Source organism: Panicum virgatum, chromosome 8K (assembly GCF_016808335.1).
Source record: "Panicum virgatum strain AP13 chromosome 8K, P.virgatum_v5, whole genome shotgun sequence".
NCBI classification, from domain to species: domain Eukaryota; kingdom Viridiplantae; phylum Streptophyta; class Magnoliopsida; order Poales; family Poaceae; genus Panicum; species Panicum virgatum.
Window position 1 is genome coordinate 43,300,376 of NC_053143.1, and position 23,705 is coordinate 43,324,080.

A 23,705-nucleotide genomic window follows, 5' to 3' on the forward strand; every position below is an offset into this window, starting at 1 on the left:
GTCTTCGCGACCTTTGAATTACACTTCTTCTTAGGTCTTTTCGATCTTATCTGATCATCCTTTATGAACGTCTTCATGAAGGTGATAAGGCTATCTTTCTGAGAAGATGTAACTTCGACTTCTTTGATCTTCTGAGGATTTGGCCCAAATTTGACCCGGATCATTAAGCACTTCTCTTTCTTAGGCCGGAAGTCAAATTTCTCCTCTTTACCATTGATATGGAGTCGAATTTCTCCGGCTCCAACATCGATGTGCGCATCTGCTATATTGAGGAATGGCCATCCCAAAATAAGGGTGGTGTCCTTCTGATTATCCATATCAAGTACCACAAAGTCAACAGAGATGAAACAGTCCCGCACCCTTACTAGAACATCCTCAGCAATTCCCTCCGGGTGTTGTACCGAGGAGTCGGCCAACTGCAACTACATCGGTGTTGGAGTCAACACTGAGTAGTTGAGCTGATCGAAGACTGCCTTAGGCATCACACTGACACTGGCACCCAGATCACATAGGGCTTTGTTGAAGTTCTGTGCCCCTATCAAGCATCTGATAGTGGGGCACCCTGGATCCTTTTTCTTCTCGGGCAATTGATGAAGTATAGCTGCACTGCATGCCTCAGTGAGCTTTATTACTTCAGTAGTTGGCAGTGGTCACTTGTTGTTGATTATGTCCTTGAGATAGCGAGCGTAGGTTGGGACCTTCATTGCATCCATCAAAGGCACATTGATGTTCGCTTGCTGGATCATCTCGACAAAGCGGTTGAACTGCTCAATTGTAGTTGGTTTCTTTGCCCTTACAGGGAAAGACAATACTTGGGTATCATAAAATTCGTGTGGAGCCATTTTCCCTTCATGAACCTTCTCGGGCTCATCTTCCCGAGATGGTTCTTCTGCCACCGGGCTTGCCTTCTTCCTGTTATCATGGTTAGGATAAGGCGGATCTTGAGTAGTTTTACCTCCTCTTGTCATTATTGCCTTAACGTTCTCCATAGCAGGGGGCATGGCGGCAGCCAATTGAGCGAGTTGATTCTCAATCATCTTGTTGAAACTCAGCTAGTTATTGATGGCAGTGGAGAAGCCGTCCATCTTAGCATGGATGGTCTCCATGAATTTGTCATTCGCGGCCAACTTCTTGTGAAGGGACTCATTGATCTTCGCTTGGCCGTAGACAAGATCTCTCAAGGTAGGTTGGTTAGGATTAAAAGAATTTGAGTTCCCGTTACCTCCTTGATAGTATAGGCATGGTTGACTCTACCCTGACCTCCCTGTGGATGAAACCCATTGCTGTTGCCATTGAGATACATGGCTTCTTCTTGGGTTTCCGGGCATTTATCACCTGAATGTCCAACATTCCCGTAGACCTCGCATGTCATGCGAGCTTCCAAGGCTTGTAGTGTCTGCATCTGAGCCTTGTCTTGGGAATAATCCTCGAATTTCTTGAGGAGGAGATCAATTTTCATAGCGAGCATGTCAGTCTACTTGACGGAGTGCATGCCTCGCTGACATGGTTGGAGACGATCATCGCTCCAACCTTGGTTGGACACCATCTTCTCGATTAATGCTGTAGCTCGTTCAATGGTCAGCGAAGAAAGCTCCACCAGTAGCGGCATCCACAAGATCATGGGAAGATTGAGTCAACCCGTTGTAGAATTCTAAAGAATGAGGCAATTGTCCATCCCATGGTGCGGACACGCAAGGATGTACTCCTGAAGTCTTTCCCAAGCTTCAGGAATTGACTCATTTGATGCCTGCTGGAAGCTCGAAATCCTTCCACGAAGGGCATTGGTTTTGCCCATTGGGAAAAACTTCGCGAGGAACGCCTTGGCACATTTGTCACCGGTGTCCACAGCTGTCTTGTTAGCATTGAACCACTGGAAACAGACGGATCCGAATCGCATCCTGAGATACTCCTTGATAACAAAAGTACTTCAGAGCTCCAGGAACTGCTGGAGATGAGCACTGGCATTCTCATTGGCCTTGCCACAGAAAGGGCTGGCCTGCATCATCGTGATAAGACCCGTCTTGATCTCGAAATTCTCTCCTCCGGTGTTAACCTCGGGTCCGGTGGGGACCTGGTCAGCAGACAGAGCAGAGTAATCACGGAGTGTCTTCTGGGCCATAGCTTGAGAAGCTGATGGTGCTTGAATGACTAGTTCGGCTGCCGAGAGTGAGATCTGAGGAGGTACAACACGAGGACGAACTCTTCTCAAAAGTGACTCTGGATTACGCGTGAAATTTTGCGGCAAGTCGAAACTGGTCATACACTACCCTGTTTTCATATCAACAGAAGAGACAGAAAATAGAGCCAAGTTAACCTGTTTAGCAAGCGAATACCAATTTCGATTTTGTTCATAACTTTTGCCTATGTGACTTCATTCTACGCCTTCCCCGGCAGCGGCACCAAAAATACTTGTTGGCGCCTACCAACGTCACCAATAAATGACAGCAATGATGCCCGCAGACGCCAAGGGGGTGGCAGGTATTTCATGAACCACGAATAAAGCGCACAGTATATCACTGTAGCATTTTACCAGGGAGTATACCAGGGTGTCATTTATATTTCGGCAAGGAAGGCAGCGAATGGAAGTGCATAGGCTAGTTAATGAACTTAATCTAGATTGGATATTCAATTGCATAAACAGGGGTAACATAGATAACATAGTGTAAGGATCACCGGGGTGTCCGACCCTAGAGGGGGAGGGGGTGAATAGGGTCGCTAATCGCTTTTTAACCTAGGGCTCAATCTAATCGCATAAGATAAACCTAACACATCCTACACATGCTAGTTATGACTAAGGTTTATCTATGCTACCCTCTACTTACCCCAAAAGACTTGCAACCTATAGCCAATCCTAATCAAACTAACTAGGAAAGTAAAGGTAAGCAAGAAACAGTAAATGCGGAAACGTAATGCGGTAAGTAAAGCGGTAAGGGAGAGGATATGCAAACTCCCGTGAAGACACCAAGACACACGATTTAACGTGGTTCGGTTAGGACACCAAAGTCCCTCCCTACGTCCACGGCCACTTGTCTAACATGAACAAGTGTGATGCCGAGTCTCTTCGCTTGATCACCGTCTTGCCACGCCTCCAAGGCTCCCGACAAGCAAAGGCTAAGTGATGCCAAGTCACAAAGACGAGGTCACCGCCACCATCTATCTCGAAGCGTCACCACGGCACCATCTTCACTATCTTGGAGCTTTAACACCAAGTAGGGGCCTCCTTCCCCGCACAAAGTGTCGTTGCCACTCCACACCAAGTCGGAGGGTCACACGACAAGTACACAAGGTGCTTGCCGCAACAAGGCTTTCTCTCAAGCTAGTTCTCTCAAGAACTAAGCCTAAACAAGCACTAAGCACTCTCACAAGTGTGCTTAAGCCTATATGATGTACAATGAAGCTCTATGGTGGTTGGAGATGATCTTTAGCTCTTGTATACTTTATTGAACTCCAGCACTTTCAAATGACCCGGCCTTGGGGGTATATATAGGTAGCACAAGCAAATATAGCCGTTGGAGAAAAGCTGCCAGAAATGTGCTTAACGTCGGTTAATCCGACGTACCCCAAAAGCCATCATCGGTTCAACCGGTGTATGTAAACTGCCACTTGAAAAACTAGCCGTTAGCAATTAACCGATGTATCGCCGGTTTAACCGATGCAATCAACCGGTGTATGTAAAATTAGCGTCGGTTTAACCGGTGATTGTAACTTCTTCACGTTCCTCCAAAAACCACCTCTCTGGACAACTGAACCGATGCAATTGACCGATGCATCGTCGATTCAACCGGTGTAGGTATTTTCCTCGGTCTTCTTCTGTCAATGCACCGACGTATGCAATTTCTTTAGCGTCGGTTCATCCGGTGTAAAACCCTAGCCCGCAGACCTTCTCTGTGATTGCACCGGTGAGTTCATTTTGCCCTACGTCGGTTTAACCGATGATAGCAAAATGCCTCAATTCTTGTCCCTTGGACCGAAGAGCTTTCAGGGCGCTGCCCTGAGATCCGCGAGGGGCGGCTCCCCCTCGACCCCCGTCCGCTAACCGTAGGGGTGGCCCTTCTGGCCTAGCTATGCTTATCTTCTCTTTGTCATCACTTGAACCTAAAAGCCTGAGAATGGTTTTCTTAACAATCATATTAGTCCAAGTGTTGTGTTGTCTATATCAATCACCAAAACATTATATTGAAATATGGCATGAGAGGCCATTTTCGCTACACATAGTAGGAGGTAGTGTGACACACACAAAAACTACCCTCAAAGATAAATAAACAAAAGATGCTATAGGTAGGAAGAAAGGCAGAAGTTAGAGCTTGAGTCAGATGTGCTAGGCTAGCTATATCTATGCTATCTTATGGTTAGATTGTCATCAAAGATTAAACTAATACAACAGGGAGACCACCCTATGGCTGACGAGAGAAGCCCGACCAACCATGCGGCTTTATATACCTCCTACCCACCAATCCGAACTTAGAGGATTACTAGGGCTCAGACAGGGCTGTTACCACCTGCCGACTACCTCACAATCCGTGGGAAAGGGTGACATCCAGCAACACTTATCTAGTCTAGACACCACGCCTACATTAGTAAGCGATACTCTAGCATCCCGCGCGGAACCCCCACCCTCCGGATGGACAGACATCACACTAGAGCAAACATACGAATACTGGAACAGTTGATAGTGTTCTAAGGACAATATGTTAACCATCGCAAGCACATGGCGATCATGCAATGCAAGCATCGAATGATAACGCAACCAGATCACGAAGCATATATCCAATAACTCAGAACATACTTCAAGCAGATATCGGTAACCATAGTCTAATTCTATTACAAACGACCGAATATTACAAGAGAGAAGTAGAGATGAACCCATACTAGAACTCTCGAGCAACTCTGGGGACTCGATGACTCCTAGACTTCTCCTAAACTCCACTAAACCTATAGGCTAAGTAAGAATGCACTTGAGGTAATGAACTGAGGTGTGGTGTGTGTGTGTTCATTTCTTACCCCCTCCCCTTATATTTATAGGAGGGAGCCACGGCCGGGATGCAGCTCTTCCTCGCAGAACCAACATGGGGAGCCAGTGAGATGCCTCCACATGGCTGAGCTAAGGCGGTGGGGCCCACTGGGCCATCATTCGGCCAGGTGGTCGGCCGGCCACCTAGTGGCGCCAACTGCCCCCAACTCTCTTCTGGTGGGCTTGTCTGGGCCTCCCCTTGTCTGAACACCGAGGTATGGTCTGTCCTAAGTCGGTTTGGGTTGGTCTTTGGGCTTCACTTGGTCCATTTGAGCCTGATTCTGTGCTCTGATATTTTCTGTGATTTTCTGTCGGGCCAAAGTGTGCTTGCAACCTGCATATTAGCTCAAAAACACATCTTGCATATTTCTGAAGGTAAAGTGTGGTTTAAGGATTTATTTGAATAAAGTTGCATGTAAGAAATGAAAACTCTCATAATTTTCTAATCAAGTTGACGCCTGGAAACGATCATTAGTGAGCGTCAACACCTCCACAAACCGTGGGAAAGGTCGACATCCAGCAACACTTAATTAATCTAGACACTACATCTATATTAACAAGCGATACTCTAGTATCCCGTGCGGAGCCCCCACCCTTCGGATGGACAGATGTCATACTAGAGCAAATATAAGAATATTGGAATAGCTGCCAGAGTTCTAAAGCTAATATGCTAATCATCTCAAGACATGGCAATAATGCAACCATATCATGAAGTATATGTTTGACATCTTAGGATATAAATCATGCGTATATCGGTAACTATAAGTTGAGTCTATTACAAATGACCGAGAATTACAAAGGAGAACTAGGGCTGAACTCATACTAAGACTCGTGAGCAACTTCGGGGACAAGATGACTACTACTTTCAGCCTAAACTCCACTAACCTATAGAGCTAAGACAAGAGAAGAGCTTTAGCTTGCAACTTGAGGTGTGTCACTATTCTTATTACCCCCCTCTCATATTTATAGGAGGGAGCCATGGCCTGCACGGGCGTGATCAGCAGCTGAGCCACCTTGAATCGCCTTCTAGGACCAATGAGGAGCAGCCACGTCACAGAGTTGAGGCGGTGGGGCCCACGAGCCGGTCAGCCGACGGCCTGTCGCTCCAACCGACCCCAACTTCGGGGATTGGGCTGTCCTGGGCTGCTTCTTGTCCAAACAACATGCAAGGCCTCTTGTCTTAATGTTTTTGACCTGCAGGTGGGGCTCTTTTGATCCAATTCAGCCTCTCATTTGTGCTTTGATTTGTCAATGATTTCTTCCTTGGATCAAAACATGATTGCAACCTGCATTTTAGCTCAAATACAAGTCTTGCATATTCTATAGGGTTAAAGTGTGTTTAAGCATTTATTTGGATAAAGATGCGTGTAAGGAATGCAAACTTTCATGATTTTATGATCAAGTTGACGCTTGAAATTGGTCGTTATTGAGCATCAACAGTTGCTCATGGGTTAGAGCAAGACAAAAGCAACCTACCATATGTAGATAACACTAGAAAATGCAACACATGCATACAACCTAGCAAAAGCAATGGAGCTACATGATGCTTGAATTGAAATCTAGCTACTATTATCTTATGGGGGACTTGGGCAACAAATGTCCAAGTTGTGAGCTTGGCTTCTTGGCTTGATTCTTCTCATCATTTTGGTAGCCAAGCCTCCGAATCTCCCGAAGCTGTTCTTGAGGCTTCAAGTCACCTTTGGAACTCACACCATTTGAGGCCCCTTCATGTTAGTGATGACTTCCTTGGGCACCCAAATGGAGTGATTCCAACTCCATTCCTTCTTCCCAACCTTATGAGCAACCACCTTACCATTGCTCTTCTTCTTGATGACATAGGAGGTGTTTTTGCTTTTGTTCCTCCAGTTGGGTTTGGTGTAGATGAGAGAACTCTTGATGGTGAGGTTCTTCTTGTTCTTCTTTGGTTGAGAGCATTGATTGGACTTGTGGCCTTCTTGATAGCACTTGAAGCATATCATGGTTGCTCCCTTCTCAAGCTTGTTCACCGTATTCTCACAATTATCTTGAGGAGGTTGGACAATACTCTTGCCCTTCAGTGTTGCCAAGTCCTTCACGAGCCTTTCTACTTCTTACTTGAACTCACCATTTTCCTTGACAAAGAGACAATCACGTGATTCTACAACAATATTCTCGTAGAATTTCTCATTGCAAGGGTTAGAGCAAAATTCATTAATTCAATCAATGCAAGAAATTGAAGCATCTACCTTGAAGATTGAAATTGCACAAGGGATAGATTACTCTATTTCCAAAGAGTCATTAGTTTCATTCTTAATGCTCTCAAATTTTAATTTGAGCTCATCATGCTCCTTGTTAAGCAATTTGAATTTGCATAACACATCATCATAATTTATAACTAGGGTAGCATTAAGATCATTAAGAGCATTAACTTGTTTAATTTCCTTAGCTTGTCTTTTCATGACTCCTTGTTGCTCATGGATCAAGTCAAGAAGATCTTCAAAGGAAGGGAAGTCGGAGTCATCATCATTACATTGTTATACATACCTTTGGCCATAGGGCACATGTTCGATGATGATGAAGCTTCCTCATTGGTGCGGGTGGTGGTGCTTTTGATTGACTCATCACTTGAGCTTATGCTTGGCTCTTCATCACCACCCACCCTTTTTCCAAGAAAAGCATGAGCTTCATGCTTGGGCTTTTTCTCTTTCTTTTCCTTCTTCTTCTTGTGCTTGATCTTCTCAACCTTTGAGGGGCATTTGCAAGTAAAACATTCAATCCTTCCTCATTGAACCGTGGAGCTATTCCTAAAGGATCCATCCCTTCCCCCAACGAGCTAACTCACTAGGCGGTGAAGTCTAACTGTTCCAATGAGCCGGTTTTCACTATTTGCCAATGGAATTGGCTTTTCTTTGTGAAAAAAGTGAGCCCCGTCTCTGATATCAGTTGAAAGGAATTAGAGCTCATAGCCTAAGATGGGGAGGAGGTGACTTAGGCAAACTTAAAATCTTAACCTATGGCTCATGCTAGTTTGCACAAAATATAAACTAGATCATGCTATCTAGATGTGCAACTACGGTTCATTTAGTGTGAAACTCTCATCCCAAAATAAGTTTTGTAACCTATAGCCCATCCTAGCTTGGAACTACTCTAAGGAAGTAAAGGCACACAAGTTGCAAGTATGAAGTGCGAAAACGTAAAGAGGATATGAGAGAAAGCAAACTTTTGACACGAGGATTTATCCCCTGGTATCGTAGGCACAAAGCCACCCCTAGTCCACATTGTTGAAGCACTTACTAAGAGTATTGCTTTTTGTTCACCAAGTCTCTTTCGGGGCACCCCTTGACTTGCTAGAAAGGCTCGGCCACTAAGGCTCACGGCAAGTCTACCGGTCACCTTGATGCCGCCTTCACTACAGAGCTTCCCACAAAGGAGGGGTCTCCTCGTCCCCCGCACAAAGTCATTGTCGCCGCTCCACACTGTTGACGGCTCTTAAGTACCAATTTTAGGCCGTCAGTTCCTACATAGATGCATAAAAGATGAACATTAACCTAGTGGTAGGGGTTTATTACTAACCATTTTCACAAGTGTTGGTAAATATTTCTATGCAGGTCAATTAAGGGAGAAAACACATCCCCTAGTATCGGTAGGCACAAAGCAACCTCTAGTCCACGTTGTTGAAGCGCTCACTAAGAGTATTGCTTTCCAATCACCAAGTCTCTTTCGGGGCACCCCTTGACTTTCTAGAAAGGCTCGGCCACTAAGGCTCACGGCAAGTCTCCCGGTCACCTTGATGCCGCCTTCACTACAGAGCTTCCCGCGAAGGAGAGGTCTCCTCGTCCCCCGCACAAAGCCATCATCGCCGCTCCACACTGTTGACGGCTCTTAAGAACCAATTTTAGACCGTCAGTTCCTACATAAATGCATAAAAGATGAACATCAACCTAGTGGTAGTGATTTAGTACTAACCATTTCTACAAGTGTTGGTAAATATTTGTATGCAGGTCAATTAAGGGAGAAAACACACCTCAAGAGCAAGGAAATACAACCGTCAATTCAAGGCAAAAAGGGTCGACCAATCAGAGCATGCCGTTCAGCATCACATGGATCCATGGGCCCACTAGAGAGGGTAAACTGCCTTAGGACAGCTCGGTGCACGGACGACCGACCTTAGGGCCCACTTACCAGTCACCCAGGGAAGATTGAAGCCGTTTGGGGCCAAGGCCCGGTCGGCCGACCAGCTGGCTCGGCCGAGCCAGCTTTGGCACCACCGCCTTACTCCTTCAATGTGGCGTCTCCCCATTGGCGTACAAAGGCGGTTCAAGGTGCTTGGGCTTCAACTCTGTTGACACCATTTTTTGGCACGTGTCAATCAGATGTTGCATGGCAGGTAGCCGATGGAAGTAAGCCGACGTCGGAGCAAGAAGGTGGAAGATGGAAAATTAGGCCCATGGGCCGAGGAGGCGTCGCAGCTAATGGAGTGAGAACTGCAGGTATATGAAATTCATCTTTTATCCTATTCAAAAATAAATGCAACATGTGTCTCCTATGCTGCAGTCATACATTTTTTTTAGTGTTGGGGCAGTATTCTACTCACAGATCGACTAGGTACTTGCTGCTTGAGTGTAATGCAGGGCCTAAAATTCTTTTAAAGTTGATACCATGCTTGCAATCACATACCATACCACATTTGTATTTTCCTGGTTAAATGAAACAATTTCATACCTGTTAAGCTGAATTCCCCTGATATTTACTTGAGGGTTGCTTGTGGGAGCAGGACAATTGTCTATATAGTATTATAGTCTAGTTGCATTAGGCCAGAAACGGTGTATGCATTTGGAGACCTTAATTTTTTAATGGTGTATGCATGCCAAAATGCTAAACTCCCTGTTGCGGTATTGCCTTCTGTCAGGAGAAGGCTCTGGTGATTCAGAAGTCTTCTCAGATTGTTGGGCTAGGATTGTGATGGCAGGTTTGTAGCATATGGACAGCCATGCTTTGTGTATTCCAAATGAAATTGTTGGCTTCGTAGACATGTCACTTTTCCAGTATTGGCCCAATTATTATGACATTCATTTTCAGCTCAGATTGCTAGGTTCGGATAGTAATTGCTCTAGTTAACCTCCGTAGCTGACAGCTATTTTGCTTCTTGTTTGTATTTGAACTGGGAATAGGCTAGTTCGCTTTCTATTATGCTCTACATACTTAGCACATGTATTTGCTCTGTTTAATTAGCTGAGTTATCCACCTGAAAAGAACATAAGAATGACATCTAGACTCAAATTAGAAATCTTCTCTAATTATGTTTTTTTTTCGCGACCATGCCTGAACACGTTTTTCATTAAGAGGTCTAATTATGTGTTTTTAACCCTTCAATAGGGTTTGTGTATCAGACTGAGGGAGGGTGCACACAGCTGCACCAACCCAGACACTTAGCTAGCCGCAGCACTCCTGCCGGTGGAAATGGGTCAGTTATACCACCCTAACCTACTTTAACTTCCTTTTTCTGGTTTTTTCTTTCACTTCTGAACCTATGTAACTGGTAACCCAATTTTAACATACCCTTGCGAAAATTATAAATGAAGAAATCAAGTTTATCTGATGAACTTCTTTTTTATTTGGTAATAAGCTAGTTGTACTATCTGATACACTTTCCTGAAGTATAAAATGGTTCATTGCTTCTGTTGATGACTGAATTATGCATTCAACCACTACATATAAATGGCTATCCGCATAAAGGCCACCCAGACTATGAGTTGTAGGAATGTATGCCAATGTTATTCAGTTATTCTTGTGTTTATATGGTAAATTCCACCCTTAATGTCAATAGAAATGAAACTTGCTAGCTGTTTTCTGCATCTTGGTTAGATGGTTCTTGGAGACCATTCGCAAACTTTGCAACATTGGATTGTTGTAACTTTGAACAGCTGGATTTCATAAGCTGTTAAGGAAGCCTCAATTCGTGCTAAGGCTGAAATGATTTCTGTGCAAACACAATTCTTCTGTTTTCTTGAGATTGATATAATGTCTAAATGCAGGTGACATAGTGCTAATGGTGGGTTAGTAGCAGCGATGCAATGCAAGGAGATAATAATGGTCACACTAGAGATAACAGTTGATGTACGAGTTCAATAGATTAAGCGATGCAATGCAAGGAGATAATATGTGTGTTGTATTAGTATATAATGGAATAGATCTGTGTACCTGTATATAAAGGATGCAGTACTACGAGAAAAGCATTTGTAGAGGCGGGTAAAAATGTATTTTTAGGGGCGGGTAGCGCGCCCATTGCTATTTGTTGCTGCTAAAAATACTTATTTTCAGGGGTGGATAACGAAATTGCCCCTAAAAACCAGTTTCTAGGGGAGGGTCACCCTCCCACCCGCCCCTACAAATAAATTTTCAGGGGCGGGTCAAGGGGTGAACCGCCCCTGAAATGAATTTCCAGCCCACTAAAATAAATTAGCAATTTAAATTTAATTTGTTTCTCGTTGTTTTCTAAAATTTGAATTCCCGCTATATATATTGTTCTACCAAGTTAGGTCTGAATTGACCCATTCGGATCCAACACTCAAATAACAATGCATATAAAAAATACTTAAAGGTAGAGCATCCATGCATATAAAAAATACTTAAGTTTGTACAAGCTGTTCAAAGATAACAGTAGCGGTACATCCATACATATTACAAATTTCAAGCTACTGAAATGCCCGCAACTGTAGATATCTAAGATAGTTAAGGTCTCCAATCGTCCAGCCTAGAACTTCATCAAAATATACTAGAGCACGAACAAGTGCACTCTCCTCCGCTTCCCAATACCTACCACATATAGAACTACAAATATCGAACAATGGAATGTTAAGCTGACTTGTTCTGCAAAAGGAGAGCTTTGCTTGGAACCTGAAATCTCTAGTAAAGAATGGCTCTCCACCCATGTAAGTCAAACCTAAGTAGCCCATGACTTGTCAAAATAGCCCGAAAGCTAACTGCCACAATGGTAGATTCACCATCGATGAGATTTCAAAAGGTGATAATAATGTTATGAAAGTTGAAAGAATAATGCAACATTACTAAAGTTAACAATGACTAAAAAGAAAATCTCATACTCTGTCTTGTCGAGTAAGCCGGCAAAAAGCCTCTCTGTAGTCAGAATAACATTACTTTCTCTCGCCTGTAGCTGCTTAATTCGAAAATATGAAAAGTCGGGCACAATGTACCCATGATCCTTAAGCTGCCGCAGGCAGGCCTCCACCGCTAGCCTCTCATAAGTTGTCCAAATTTGTGCCTCTCCACCCATTACGGCAATTGAAACCATAGGTATCCTCGAGGAGATTGGATCCTCTCCTGGTTCCATCGAGGAGAAATCTATATGTCGAACAGGTACTTGAAAAGAAATATGTATCCTTTTGAAATCCGGTTGCCGAACAAGCTCGAGTCGCACCACAGGAGTAGTACCACCCAAACCTTCGACAACATCTTTAAGCCATCTAATAATGTTGATATGCTGTATTATATGTGAGCTGATTTAGAAAATATTGAAGTGTAGGTAAAACTATATAAAAATAACAAACGAAACTTACAAAATTTGGAAGTGTATGCCTGGCTGTGGAGTATCACAATCGTGCATACGGCCACGACCCCTACCACCACCGCCACCACAGAACATCTAGCAGATATAAATCGATTCCATATGAATATGAATAAAAAAAAGCTATATTCAATACTACAAAATAAATATGAAACATATGAGTAATAAAATTTGTAGTGCAACAAAAAATCACTAATTCCTGTACTCCCATTCACATTGAAATGAAAAAATTCTAACCCTAACCCTAATCGGGGCGCGCCATGGCTGGAATCGAGGCACGGCTGCAGGGGCCCGCGCCCTGGGCAGCCCGGCGAGGGAGGGAGGGAGGGAGGGAGCTAACCACGTCGAAGAGGAGGCGGATCCGGCACGGCGGCGGCGGAGGAGGAGGTGGCGGCGGCGCGAACCCGAGCGGAGGAGGAGGAGGAGGATCCGGCGTGGCGGCGGCGGAGGAGGAGCTGGCGGCGGCGGCGCGAACCCGAGCGGAGGAGGAGGAGGTGGGGCGGCGGCGGAGGTCGAAATTTTGGCAGCCTCCCGGCGTTTGTTCACGCTCGCCGGGAAACTGAATTGTTTTTTCAAGTCTTCATATATATATGAGTTACATTTTTAGTGGCGAGTCGACCCCCTACCCGCCCTGGGCAGCCCCTAAAAATGTCAGCCCCTAAAAATGTATTTGTCGGGGCGGTTGGGGGCCCGGCCCGCCCCTACAAATCTTTTTCAAAATTATTCAGAAAATTGGATTAATGCAAATAAAATTGTAGAACACATGATAAAATTGTGAAACTTTTACCGTAGGTTTATTATGATATGTGTAATATAGGAAAAATATCAAAAACATATGTCACAGTATATAATGAATAAAAGTGTTGAAACAACAATGTATACCTATGTCACACTACTATCTCATACAACTTAAGGCTGACTTTGTGTTTTGAACACTCTTTTACACTAAACGTGTTGAATTGTATTTTTTATATTTTTTCCAGTTCCATAGGTCACTACATGCTTATGGTAAAAATTGCACATTTTTTAACTGTTTTGCAACTCTATTTCAATTAAATAAATTTTTGGCGGAATTTTCAAAACGATTTTTAGGGGCGGCTCACCCCACCGCTCCTGAATATCAGGGGCGGCTAGGGGAGTGAGCCACCCCTACAAATGACATTTTTAGGGGTGGCTTAGATTTACAGTATCCGCACCCTATTTGTAGGAACGAGTGACTTTTTGGTCTGCCCTTAAAAAAATTGAGGCGTTGCTACAAATCATTTTTGTAGTAGTGATGAAAACTGTGTATTCATATCTCATTTATTATTTTTTTGTTTTTTAATTCATCATAGGGTGTTGTGGAAACCCGTCACTGATAAGGGTCGTATTGGTGACGTGTTTTCCCATCTCCCGTCACTATTGACCTTATCTGTGATGGGTCTAGCCAAGTACGTCACTGCTATGGGTAATCAGTGACGGGTTACTTGTAAAACACGTCACGGAAGACCTTATCAGTGATGCGTTTTGGTACGACATGTCACTAATGATGAGTTATTAGTGACGGGGTTTTCGCTTCACTGATGATGTTCACATTAGTGACAAAAATTTAGTGACGCGTATTTCGGCTGTCACTAATGTTAGTCTACAGCCGTCACTAATATAGGTATTCTGACGTAGTGCTAGATCCATTAATAAATTCCTGTTGCTTTTTCGGTTGTAGATAACGCGCCCCACGCCATCACGCTGTACTACGCAGCACACATATCTTGCACATGGTTCTGTACAGCCAAAAACATTCCCATTTCAGTCAAAGTATGTGCATGCAAGGCAAGGGCCAAGTGTGAATGCATGGAAAGTAGAATTTAATAAATTTTAAATGCTTATATTTTCTAAACTATTAATCCAATTAAGGCTCAGTTTGCATGATTGTGGTCCTTACATTTTTTTTGTTGGCAAAATAAGATCCATCTTCCTAGATTTTGAAGTAAAATTTTGTATAGACACAAGTGGGTACCACACCTTAGGGACGATCGGATTTAATTTGTTTTAATTGAGATGGCCGAGTGAACGGTGTCTCGATTAAAGTAGGTTAAATTGGACGGGTCCTCATGTAAATGTTTTAGGAAGCGTTGAACCCCTTTGGGGGCCGCATCTCTGTTAATATAGGCAGGGAAAAGCCCTCCGGCGTGGCTTACAAGTCAAGCAATCCTTTGGATAAACCTAGGCCGAACTAACTCCTAGATTTACATAAGATTTAAACAAACTCTATCTACAACTACTAGCTGGATTGGTTTCCATGGATTACAATGATTACAATTGAAATACAGATATCTGAACACCACACAGGCAAACATTTCCAAAAGGCATAAAATAAAAGCTTTGTGCCTTGCTTGAGATGCCTTAACCATTTAGGCGAGCATTCCGTTACCGACATCTTGAGCACCAATTTTCTGCCGAACTGCCGGTCTATAACATGTCTACGCTTGCTTTTGCAGAGGCATAGGTTTCGGATGTCTGAGAATCCACGTCTGATTTTAGAAATTGCCACTACCTGATGGATGCTTACCCAACACACGCGCCCACAGAAAGAAAAGTATCTAGCGCAAACTATACAATACAAGCAGCCCTTAAAAAAAAGTATACAATACAAGCAAATGTGCCTTCTTTTTCAATGTCGAAGACATTGTACTGAGATATACTGATATACGATGTCTTCAGGTGCAGTCTTTCTATATATAGTCTACACACACACACATTTTATTCGAGATATTCGAACCAAGTTTTAATATGTTGTATGCATGTTGACCATCTTATTTATAAAAGCAAAAATAAAAAATGGGCCCACTAGCCCCGCCCGCTGGTCCCACATCACCAGTTTTAGCAGGAGGCCGGTAGCAAGGTTTATATGCCGAGCGTTGGGGACAGTCTTCTTGTGAAATCCGCTTTGAACTAATTCTCTTCTTCTATCTCAAACAAAGAAAGTACAACCTTTTCATGGACCTAGCTACCCATGAAAACCTCGTACACCCTTTTCTTATATCTGGTCACAAGCGAAGGATAAATGCTTTATTTCCCTCTTGGACGGCACCTTGTTTGACACAGGGCATAAAGTATTTAAACTTTGAAATAGAACTCCAACATTGTCTTCAGATAGTTAAACATAACGAAGCTCATATGTACAATTTTGAAACCTTATACTGAATTGGAAACATATTATTTGTAAATTTTTATTTTGAGCAAAAATTTAATACACGAGAATCTGATTTATTCATTTTTAGTTTCTAATTGAAATGTTAGTATTAAAATTTTCTTGGAGCTTCAATTTTCGTACTCTGAAATAAAATTTGTTTATTTTTAGATACATAAATTGTAGTTTTAAAATTCATTTTAATTTGAATTCGAATGATGTATTTTGATGTCATATAATATTTTGAATTATGAAATTTTAACATTCAACAAATGAGCACCTAAAACAAATGACATAAGTGACAGTATGTGGCAAGTTATTGATTAGGCCAAGACGGCCGTGTGTTCAATTCCGAGGTGCAAACAACCTGTATATAAAAGGGGCACAAAGAAAGAAACGAAGGAAGGGCATAAAGAAAGAAACGAAGGAGCACAAATAAAGTTGTGCCGTGCTCAGTTTGTGCGTGCGATTGTCATTCTACCGTGTTTCATCGAGAGCCTCAACGAGCCTCCTCCTCCCTGGTGGTTAGCACAAATGATGCCGGATGAGCCTCCTCCCTTCAACGATGATCAAGAGCCTCCTCCTCCAAAGCCTGGGCCGGCGAGGCCGATGCAGCGAGTGCAGCTCATCAAGTACCACAGCCTCAATGCGCCCCTGGCCCCCAACGAGCAGAAGGTGGTGCTGGAGCTCAAGGGCGCCTCCTCCGCGGCCTCCAGAGCACCACTAGATCTTGTCGCTGTCATGGATGTCAGCATTAGCATGAGTGGAAGCAGGCTCGACAGCACGAAGAAAGCCCTCCGCTTCATCATCCGCAAGCTCACCGACCACGACCGCCTCTGCATCGTCAAATTCGACGACTCCGCAGCCCGCGTGTGTGCGCTGCGCTGCGCCACCGAGGCTGCCAAGGCTGTCCTCGAGGGCCATGTTGGCAGACTCTATACCCTTGGCTTGACCAACATCCAGGCCGGCCTCGAGACTGGCCTCAGCGTCCTCAGGGAACGCAAGTTCACCGCCGGTCGCGCCGCCGCCATCATGCTCATGTCTGACGGCGAGCAGAACATGGGTGACGCCAGGGACGTCGACCCCGGCAACGTGCCCGTCCACACCTTCGGCTTTGGCTCAGGCCACGACTCCGCGCTGATGGACGCGATCGCAAAGAAGAGCCTCGGCGGGGTGTACAACTTCGTGGATGACGACATCAAACCCAACGTCCTCTCGGAGACATTCTCCCAGATCCTGGCCGGCCTCGTCACCATCATCGTGCAGGACCTCGAGCTCACCGTCACGCCATTCATGGACGAGGCCACCATTAAGAAGGTGGACGCCGGGACCTACCCGCGGAACACCGCCACCGACGGCTCGTCCTCCGTCACCATCCGCTTCGGCACCCTCTACAGCGCCGAGGAGCGCAAGGTCATCGTCGAACTGGCGCTCAGGGACCACACCTCCTTTCGCCCGTACAACGCCGACGTTGCCAAGGTCCAGTACAGATTCAGCTTTGAGGGCCAGCGCTTCACCTCCAACACCGAGCTGGTCACCATACACCGCGGCAGGAAAGCGCCGGACCCAGCTGACGCACCGCCGCAGGTGCAGGCCGAGGTGGCCCGCCGGCAGCACGTGGACTCCATCAAGGCGGCGATGGAGAAGGCCGACGGCGACAAATTGGAGGACGCGCGGAACATACTGGAGGAGGCGCTGAAAGCGCTGGAGCGCCTTGCCGACCCCATGGTGGACATGCTCCGGAAGGAGCTGCACAAACTGCTGGAGCTCTTCAAGACGAAGGCGATCTACGACAGGCAGGGCCGCCCCGCCGCCATCTCCTCACTCGCCTCCCACGAACGCCAGCGCTTCACAGCCAGGGGCGACGCCGAAGACATCCGCATCTTCGCCACGCAACGCATGGACACCTACCTGGAGCAGGCCAAGCAGCAGGACGACGACAATAAGCCGATTCGGACCGCCGCCGCCGACGTCGTCGAGGAAGAGCCGGAGCCAGAGCTGAAGCCGGAGCCGGAGCTGAAGCCGGAGCCGGTACCGCAACACGTGCCAGCTTCGCCCAAGCCCAAGGCCTGGGAGGCGAGGACGCTGTCGATGGCGCTTCAAGCGGTCACGGCGGTGCTCAGCCTGCTGGCCTTCTCCATTATGGTCAGCGCAATGACGCCCGCGTGGGACGGCAACGGCTACGTCCGCTACGAAACGTACAGGTTAGTGACCACCTTGTCATCAGCACGCTGCCCTTTCTCTGTCTTTTTTTTCATCTTTTATATATAGTACTCCCTCCATTTTTAAATGTATGTCGTCATTGACTTTTTATAGGAACTTTGACCATTCGTTTTATTCAATTTTTTAATGCAAATATGCACAAATATGAGTTATGCTTAAAGTACCTTTATTGATAAAACAAGTCACATAAGAATAAATATTAATTTCATAAATTTTTTGAATAAGACGAATGATCAAATATCATATCAAAAGTCAACGGCGACATACATTTAAGAACGGAGGTAGTGTATACAAGTATCCCCTCCGGTTGAAAGTTCAGTTACAATTATTTGCAAAATTCTCTTCAAGCGACGAGTGAGTGGAATATACATATGTGCATACAACTAGTGCAACAATTATCTTGACCGCACTAAGAGCATCTCCGGCAGTCCCCCAACCTCAATAAGGGGATATTGGGGCTGCCCCTAATAACTTATTTAGGGGTATTAGAAAAAATGCTTTTGTAGTCCCCCAATAACCCATCCCCAATATACATGACGTGTGGGGCCTCTTCTCATCTCGTCCCCCCCCCTCTTCTCTCACCTCTTCCCTGCTTCTCTTCCCTCTCCAGCATCCCCCGCCTGTGTGCGCCCATCCGTCCATTCCCGTTCATGCGTGCTCCGCCGTGCAGCGTGGGGAAGGGCGAATGTAGATAATTTAGATACAAATTTAGGGTGCAATGTTAGATTATTTTAAATAATGGCATAAGTGAGTAATTTAGATCAAGATTAAAGGTTACTTCAGATTATGTTTCATAATGCCAGAAGTGAGTAATTTAGATACCGATTTAGTAGGTTATTTTAGACTATTTTTATAATGGAAGACGTGGATAAATTTTGAGAAAATAGAATATATCTAAATGATATTATTAACAATGATGATTGGAGTCTAAATTGATGACTAAATATTTCTGATTTTTATGAGAATTTTTAAAATTTATCTTTTTCCTAGCTTGTCTGGTGAGGGTTAACGTGGAGACTCCAAAAGATATCTCTAATTAGTAACAATAAGACAATATATGAGAGTGCCCTTTCTTTTGAGAAGGCATTACAACCTAAACACAAGTATATACAACCAACTATACTAGATCAATAAATATATTGACCAGATTTTTAAATATCTCTAACAAATTCGGTCAAATATAATTGCAAGGATTGTAAGTTGCTTGTACCATGGACACGAGTGATCTTTGTCCGCCCACTGCTATGACCAGCCCAAGCCCAACTATTGCAAACTCTATCCAACCCCGTCGATCCAATCAATAAATCTATTGTCAGCATTAGTTGTTGCCGATTCACCACCCGCTGACCGTACCCGCAGCATGCGTGTTCTGCCTTGGCGCTTCACACACAACAGTAGTTTTAAATAGTCCTTAGCATTTTTATCAAGTGGCTGACAGTTTTTTAAGTAATGTTTTTTTTGTCTTTCCCAATAGTTTTGATAAATTGCCAACAACATCGTCCTCAACAAACATATTACCAACAGTTATGATAGATAACTACATAAGACTCCAAATGTGTTGACCATTCCAAAATAGAAACTAATGGGGAAGACTATCCCTCTTATAGTGGCAGCTCCAAAAATTTTCCGCCTACGCAGAGATTGAGCTGTGCAATCTGTGCAAATGAAGTGGTGCCTATGTACACAATCTGTGCAAATGGAATGATGCCTATATAGTATCTCTTTCCTATCATTTCTGTTATCCTCGATGTAGATCGATCAACCTCACTATAAGAGAATCTCCTGATTATTGTAACTTAGGAGATATGTGTGTGCGCGCGCGTATGTGTGTGTTTTTTCAAATTGCAAGAGAACCTAATTCCTAGTAAGCTTATACATAACTACAAAATAAATTGGTTGACATACTCATGCTCATCGTATGGATTGGACAGATTAGATTAATGTTTGCACAACGACGGCAAGGATAGTCTATGGAGTACTATATCATTGTCATCCCTATCCTCGACCTTAATCCTCATACTCCATGTCTCTAATGTGAGAAGTCAAGATTCTAGGATCATTGGGGATTCTAGGATCATTGGGATGATCATGTAATGCTGGCATTCCCCAGAATAGCGCTCCGGAAGGTGGTGCAGTCAAGATCACCATCTTGTCCTTGCCCTTCCTGACGATCACCATGTTGGTCTTCTTTTTGATCTCCACGTTCCTGTGGTATACCCCACTGTCACATTACTCAAAACATATCACTCATATGTTTTCAAACTTTAAGTTGTATGTACTAGCCATTTGCATCGAATAAGACTAAATCTAATCAAACTTGCAACCTTTAGCTCTAATAGCATATTGAGTTACACGCAGCAACCAGTTGGACAAAAAAAAAGCTGATAGGTAAAGTGGACAATTCATTTTACACTTGAACACCTACTATGGCTTAGCGTCTGCGCTACTGCCTTACTACCTCAACTCCCGTGAGCGTCACCACTAGGTCAAGCGCATCGACTATACGATAGTCACAAGTGCACATAGCTTCTATTATTAGCTGGTTACTTTATTAAGGAAACAGGTAGAATATAGTAAAACCATAGTTCTAAATAGCGGGCTATAGCCTAGCTATAGCAGCGCTATAGCACCTGGAGAGGGGCGCCGCAACGGGCTATAGCGGGGATTTAGCGGGCTATAGCGGGCTAAAGTGTGCTATAGTGGGGATTTAGTGCAATTTCGGATTGCTACCGCTAGATCACTACTACAAAAAATGATTTACCGCGACATTTTTTATTCACCTTCGAGGCAGGCAGAAATTCCTACCGCCTCGTATTAACCGATGCGGTCATTTCTTATTAACTGAGGCGGTTGGAAAAACCGCCTCGCAAAATATATTAACAGAGGCGGCCATTATTAAAATGTTTGCCTCGGTTAATTTACCTATTTTTGGAGGCGGGTTCCTTAAAAAGATCCGTCTTGATTAATAGATCGAGCCCAAAACAAGCCCATACGAGCCCGGTTGCTGAGAACAGTATATAAATGACCACAAAACCCTAACCACTCACCTCTCCCCTCCAGCCGCACTTCTCCCTCCCCCCTCTCTCTCCCTCCCCACCCGCGCGGCACGCTCTCGCACACCACCTCCATTGCTGGGTCGGCGGCGGCGGCGCGCCGCTCCCCTAGCGGACCCGGACAGGGATGACATCCCCTTCACTCGGCCCTGTCGGCGGCGGCAGCCTCCTCCACCTTCTCCTCCAGCTCGGCCACCTTCTCCTCGACATTCTCCTCCACCACGGCGGGGGGCGGGGGCGCGGACGGCTCCTCTGGCATTGGCGCCTTCTCCTCTTCCGCCTCGGTAGTGGCCGCGGCGAGGGCCTCCTCCTGGTTGAGGTCGCGGGCGGGGTCGGTTTTACGGGAGACGGCGCCACGGAGGCGGTCGACGAAGGGTCTGAACGCGGTCTCAATGGTGACCCACACGAGCGCGAGGCCCCCGGCGACGACCCGGTGGGAACCGGCGGCCGTGGGCGCGATGGGACCCGGTGGCGGCGGGTGGGTGGCGGGACGCGGCGGCCGCCGCTCGTGGCCATTGACCCCACCAACAATGAGGACGGCGGAGGCTCTGCGGCGAGGGCGGCGCGAATGAGCTCGCTGGCGGGGAGGCTGGATCCAACCTCGGGGATCACGGATTTGGCCTCGGGACTGGTGGATCTGGCCTCGGGGCTGGCGGATTCGGTCGGATACCGATGGAGCGGAGGAGCGGCAGCGCCAGCAGCGGCCTCTCTCGTGGATGGGCTTGGCGGGCCTGTCCACGGGCTTCCCATTTTTTTTGTTTTTTCTACACGATTAACCGAGGCGGGTAAACAACCGCCTCGGAAAATAGGTTATATATTGTGACCTTGCCTCCGAGGCGGTTGCGAAAAATGCCTCGGTTAATCGTTTTTGTCCGCCTCGGTTAAGATTTGTGTAGTAGTGAATCCTATAAACCTCTATTTAGAACATTGAGTAAGACTCGTAACAAAAATAAAAGAATATCTTTTTTACGCCCTGGATTCAATCTCTTCCTTTCATCTTTTGTTGGTAAAACTAATTAATTTCTCTGATCCAATCCTCAAATGATGTGCTATATACGGCAGGTACGCCATCGGAGTGAATGTGGTCGTCTGCTTCTACTCGATCGTGCAAGCATCTGCCAAAATCCGCCGACTATTATGGCCAAGTTCTATGCCGCGGAGCATCTCAAGCTACTACTGCAGCCTCTTCCTCGATCAGGCAGGCACAACGCGCGCATTCTAGCTTCCAGCGAGATTTGCCGGTGTGAGCACCAGTTGAGTGTACCATGGCTGAATTAGTTTCGCTGCAGGTATTGGCGTATCTGCTCATATCGGCTTCATCGGCAGCCGCGTATCGCAACCATCTGTGGGCGTCGAGATACGGCAAGGACCAGTTCAACAGCAAGATCAACATTGCAGTGTGGTTTTCATTCCTTGGGTTCCTTGCGCTATCAGCCAACGCGCTTATCTCCATGGCTAATCTATTCAGCAGGATCTGATAAACTCATGCTGATCGTACGTTTTGCAGTATTGCAGTACATGTACACTGGTGCAAGCTAGATCGTGAACAAACATATAAAAAATAATGTACGCTGAGTGCGAACAAGCCAAAACACTAATAATAAGAATATAAGATATTAAGATGGTAGTTACCTGTTCGTGGTTCAGTTCCCCCTCCTCTCAAAAATCTGTCTAATTTGTGACCTTTTGATTTTTGACTCGCTGCTGGGTTTAGCATGTGTCGTGGTGTGGCAAACCACAGCCGGGTGGCGGAAGGCACCCGCCTAAGCCCAGAGGGTGAGTACTCGGGGGTTAGCTAGTGACTAGTTCAATCTCGCTCAAGAACACGATGAACACAGCATGATTTAGAGTGGTTCGGGCCGCCGGAGCGTAATACCCTACGTCCACTGTGTGTTGTATTGCCTTGCCTTAAGAGAGTCCGCGAGAGCTTGTGTGTCGTGTGTTCTCGTGTGTGCCTGTTGTGTACAGCGAGCGCCTCCTTTTTATATCTCAAGGGGACGCGTACATGGCCGTTGGGACCCCGTGGGCGCAACGATGTAGTACAAGATAACGTACTGTTCATAATTATGGCGTCGCAGGCGAAGGAGATCTCTCTCCTGGATTCCATTGTCTGCTCCTAGAGTTCCCCGTTCAGCGTGTCCAGGCACTGTCTTGTCGGAATGGCGCCAGACATAGCTAGCGGCGTTGCCTGCCACGTAGCTGAACGGGCCGCGTAGCTTGCGGCGTAGGCGGCATGATGGATAAGTGCCGTGCCGTCGTATCCAATTAATGCGGCAGACGGGCTCTGCGCGGGTGCGGCACAGGCGGCTGCACTGTGTACCTTGGTAATACGCGGTGCATAGTGAGGCCTGACAAAGGCTATCCCGCGTGCCGCGGCGACAGAGCACACCTCAACCATCCGCATTAAATGCGGTGGGTGGGCGTGTCTTCCAGCGAAAGACTCGCGCACGAGCCCGCGCCCGTGCCTCCGGGACACATGGCGGCTCCGGACCCCCACGCGGTAAGGGAGGTCCGGATGGACGCAGGAGGTCCCGGACCACATGGGGGGTCCGAGGCCTCGGCTGTCAGTTCGGAGCTTCCCTTCCTTAGGGACACGTGGCGTCTCCGGACCCATCCCCAGGCGGGGAACAGGTCCGGGGCCGTTGGCCTGGTGAGGAAAGAGCCTGACCCGTGGGGCCTGGCTAC

The 23,705-nt window shown here is 45.9% G+C and overlaps 1 protein-coding gene and 1 non-coding gene across 2 annotated transcripts; both read left to right on the top strand.

The window, feature by feature from the left end:
* The first annotated feature begins 1,673 nt into the window (after positions 1-1,673).
* LOC120646630 lies at positions 1,674-1,780 on the top strand. Its single transcript, XR_005664530.1, has one exon. It is a non-coding gene; the product is annotated as a small nucleolar RNA R71 (small nucleolar RNA).
* Positions 1,781-16,182: 14,402 nt separating this feature from the next.
* LOC120646333 lies at positions 16,183-22,651 on the top strand. Its single transcript, XM_039922947.1, has 3 exons — positions 16,183-17,948; positions 22,083-22,218; positions 22,310-22,651. The coding sequence occupies exons 1-3, from the start codon at positions 16,279-16,281 to the stop codon at positions 22,496-22,498; spliced, it is 1,995 nt and encodes a 664-aa protein (XP_039778881.1). The 5' UTR covers positions 16,183-16,278; the 3' UTR covers positions 22,499-22,651.
* The last annotated feature ends 1,054 nt before the right edge of the window (positions 22,652-23,705 follow it).

Coding starts and splice junctions, on each gene's coding strand:
- LOC120646333 (XM_039922947.1), top strand. CDS start 16,279: ATGATGCCGGATGAGCCTCCTCCCTTCAACGATGATCAAGAGCCTCCT. Junction 17,949..22,082: donor GTCCGCTACGAAACGTACAG/GTTAGTGACCAC, acceptor TATATACGGCAG/GTACGCCATCGGAGTGAATG. Junction 22,219..22,309: donor GCAGCCTCTTCCTCGATCAG/GCAGGCACAACG, acceptor GTTTCGCTGCAG/GTATTGGCGTATCTGCTCAT.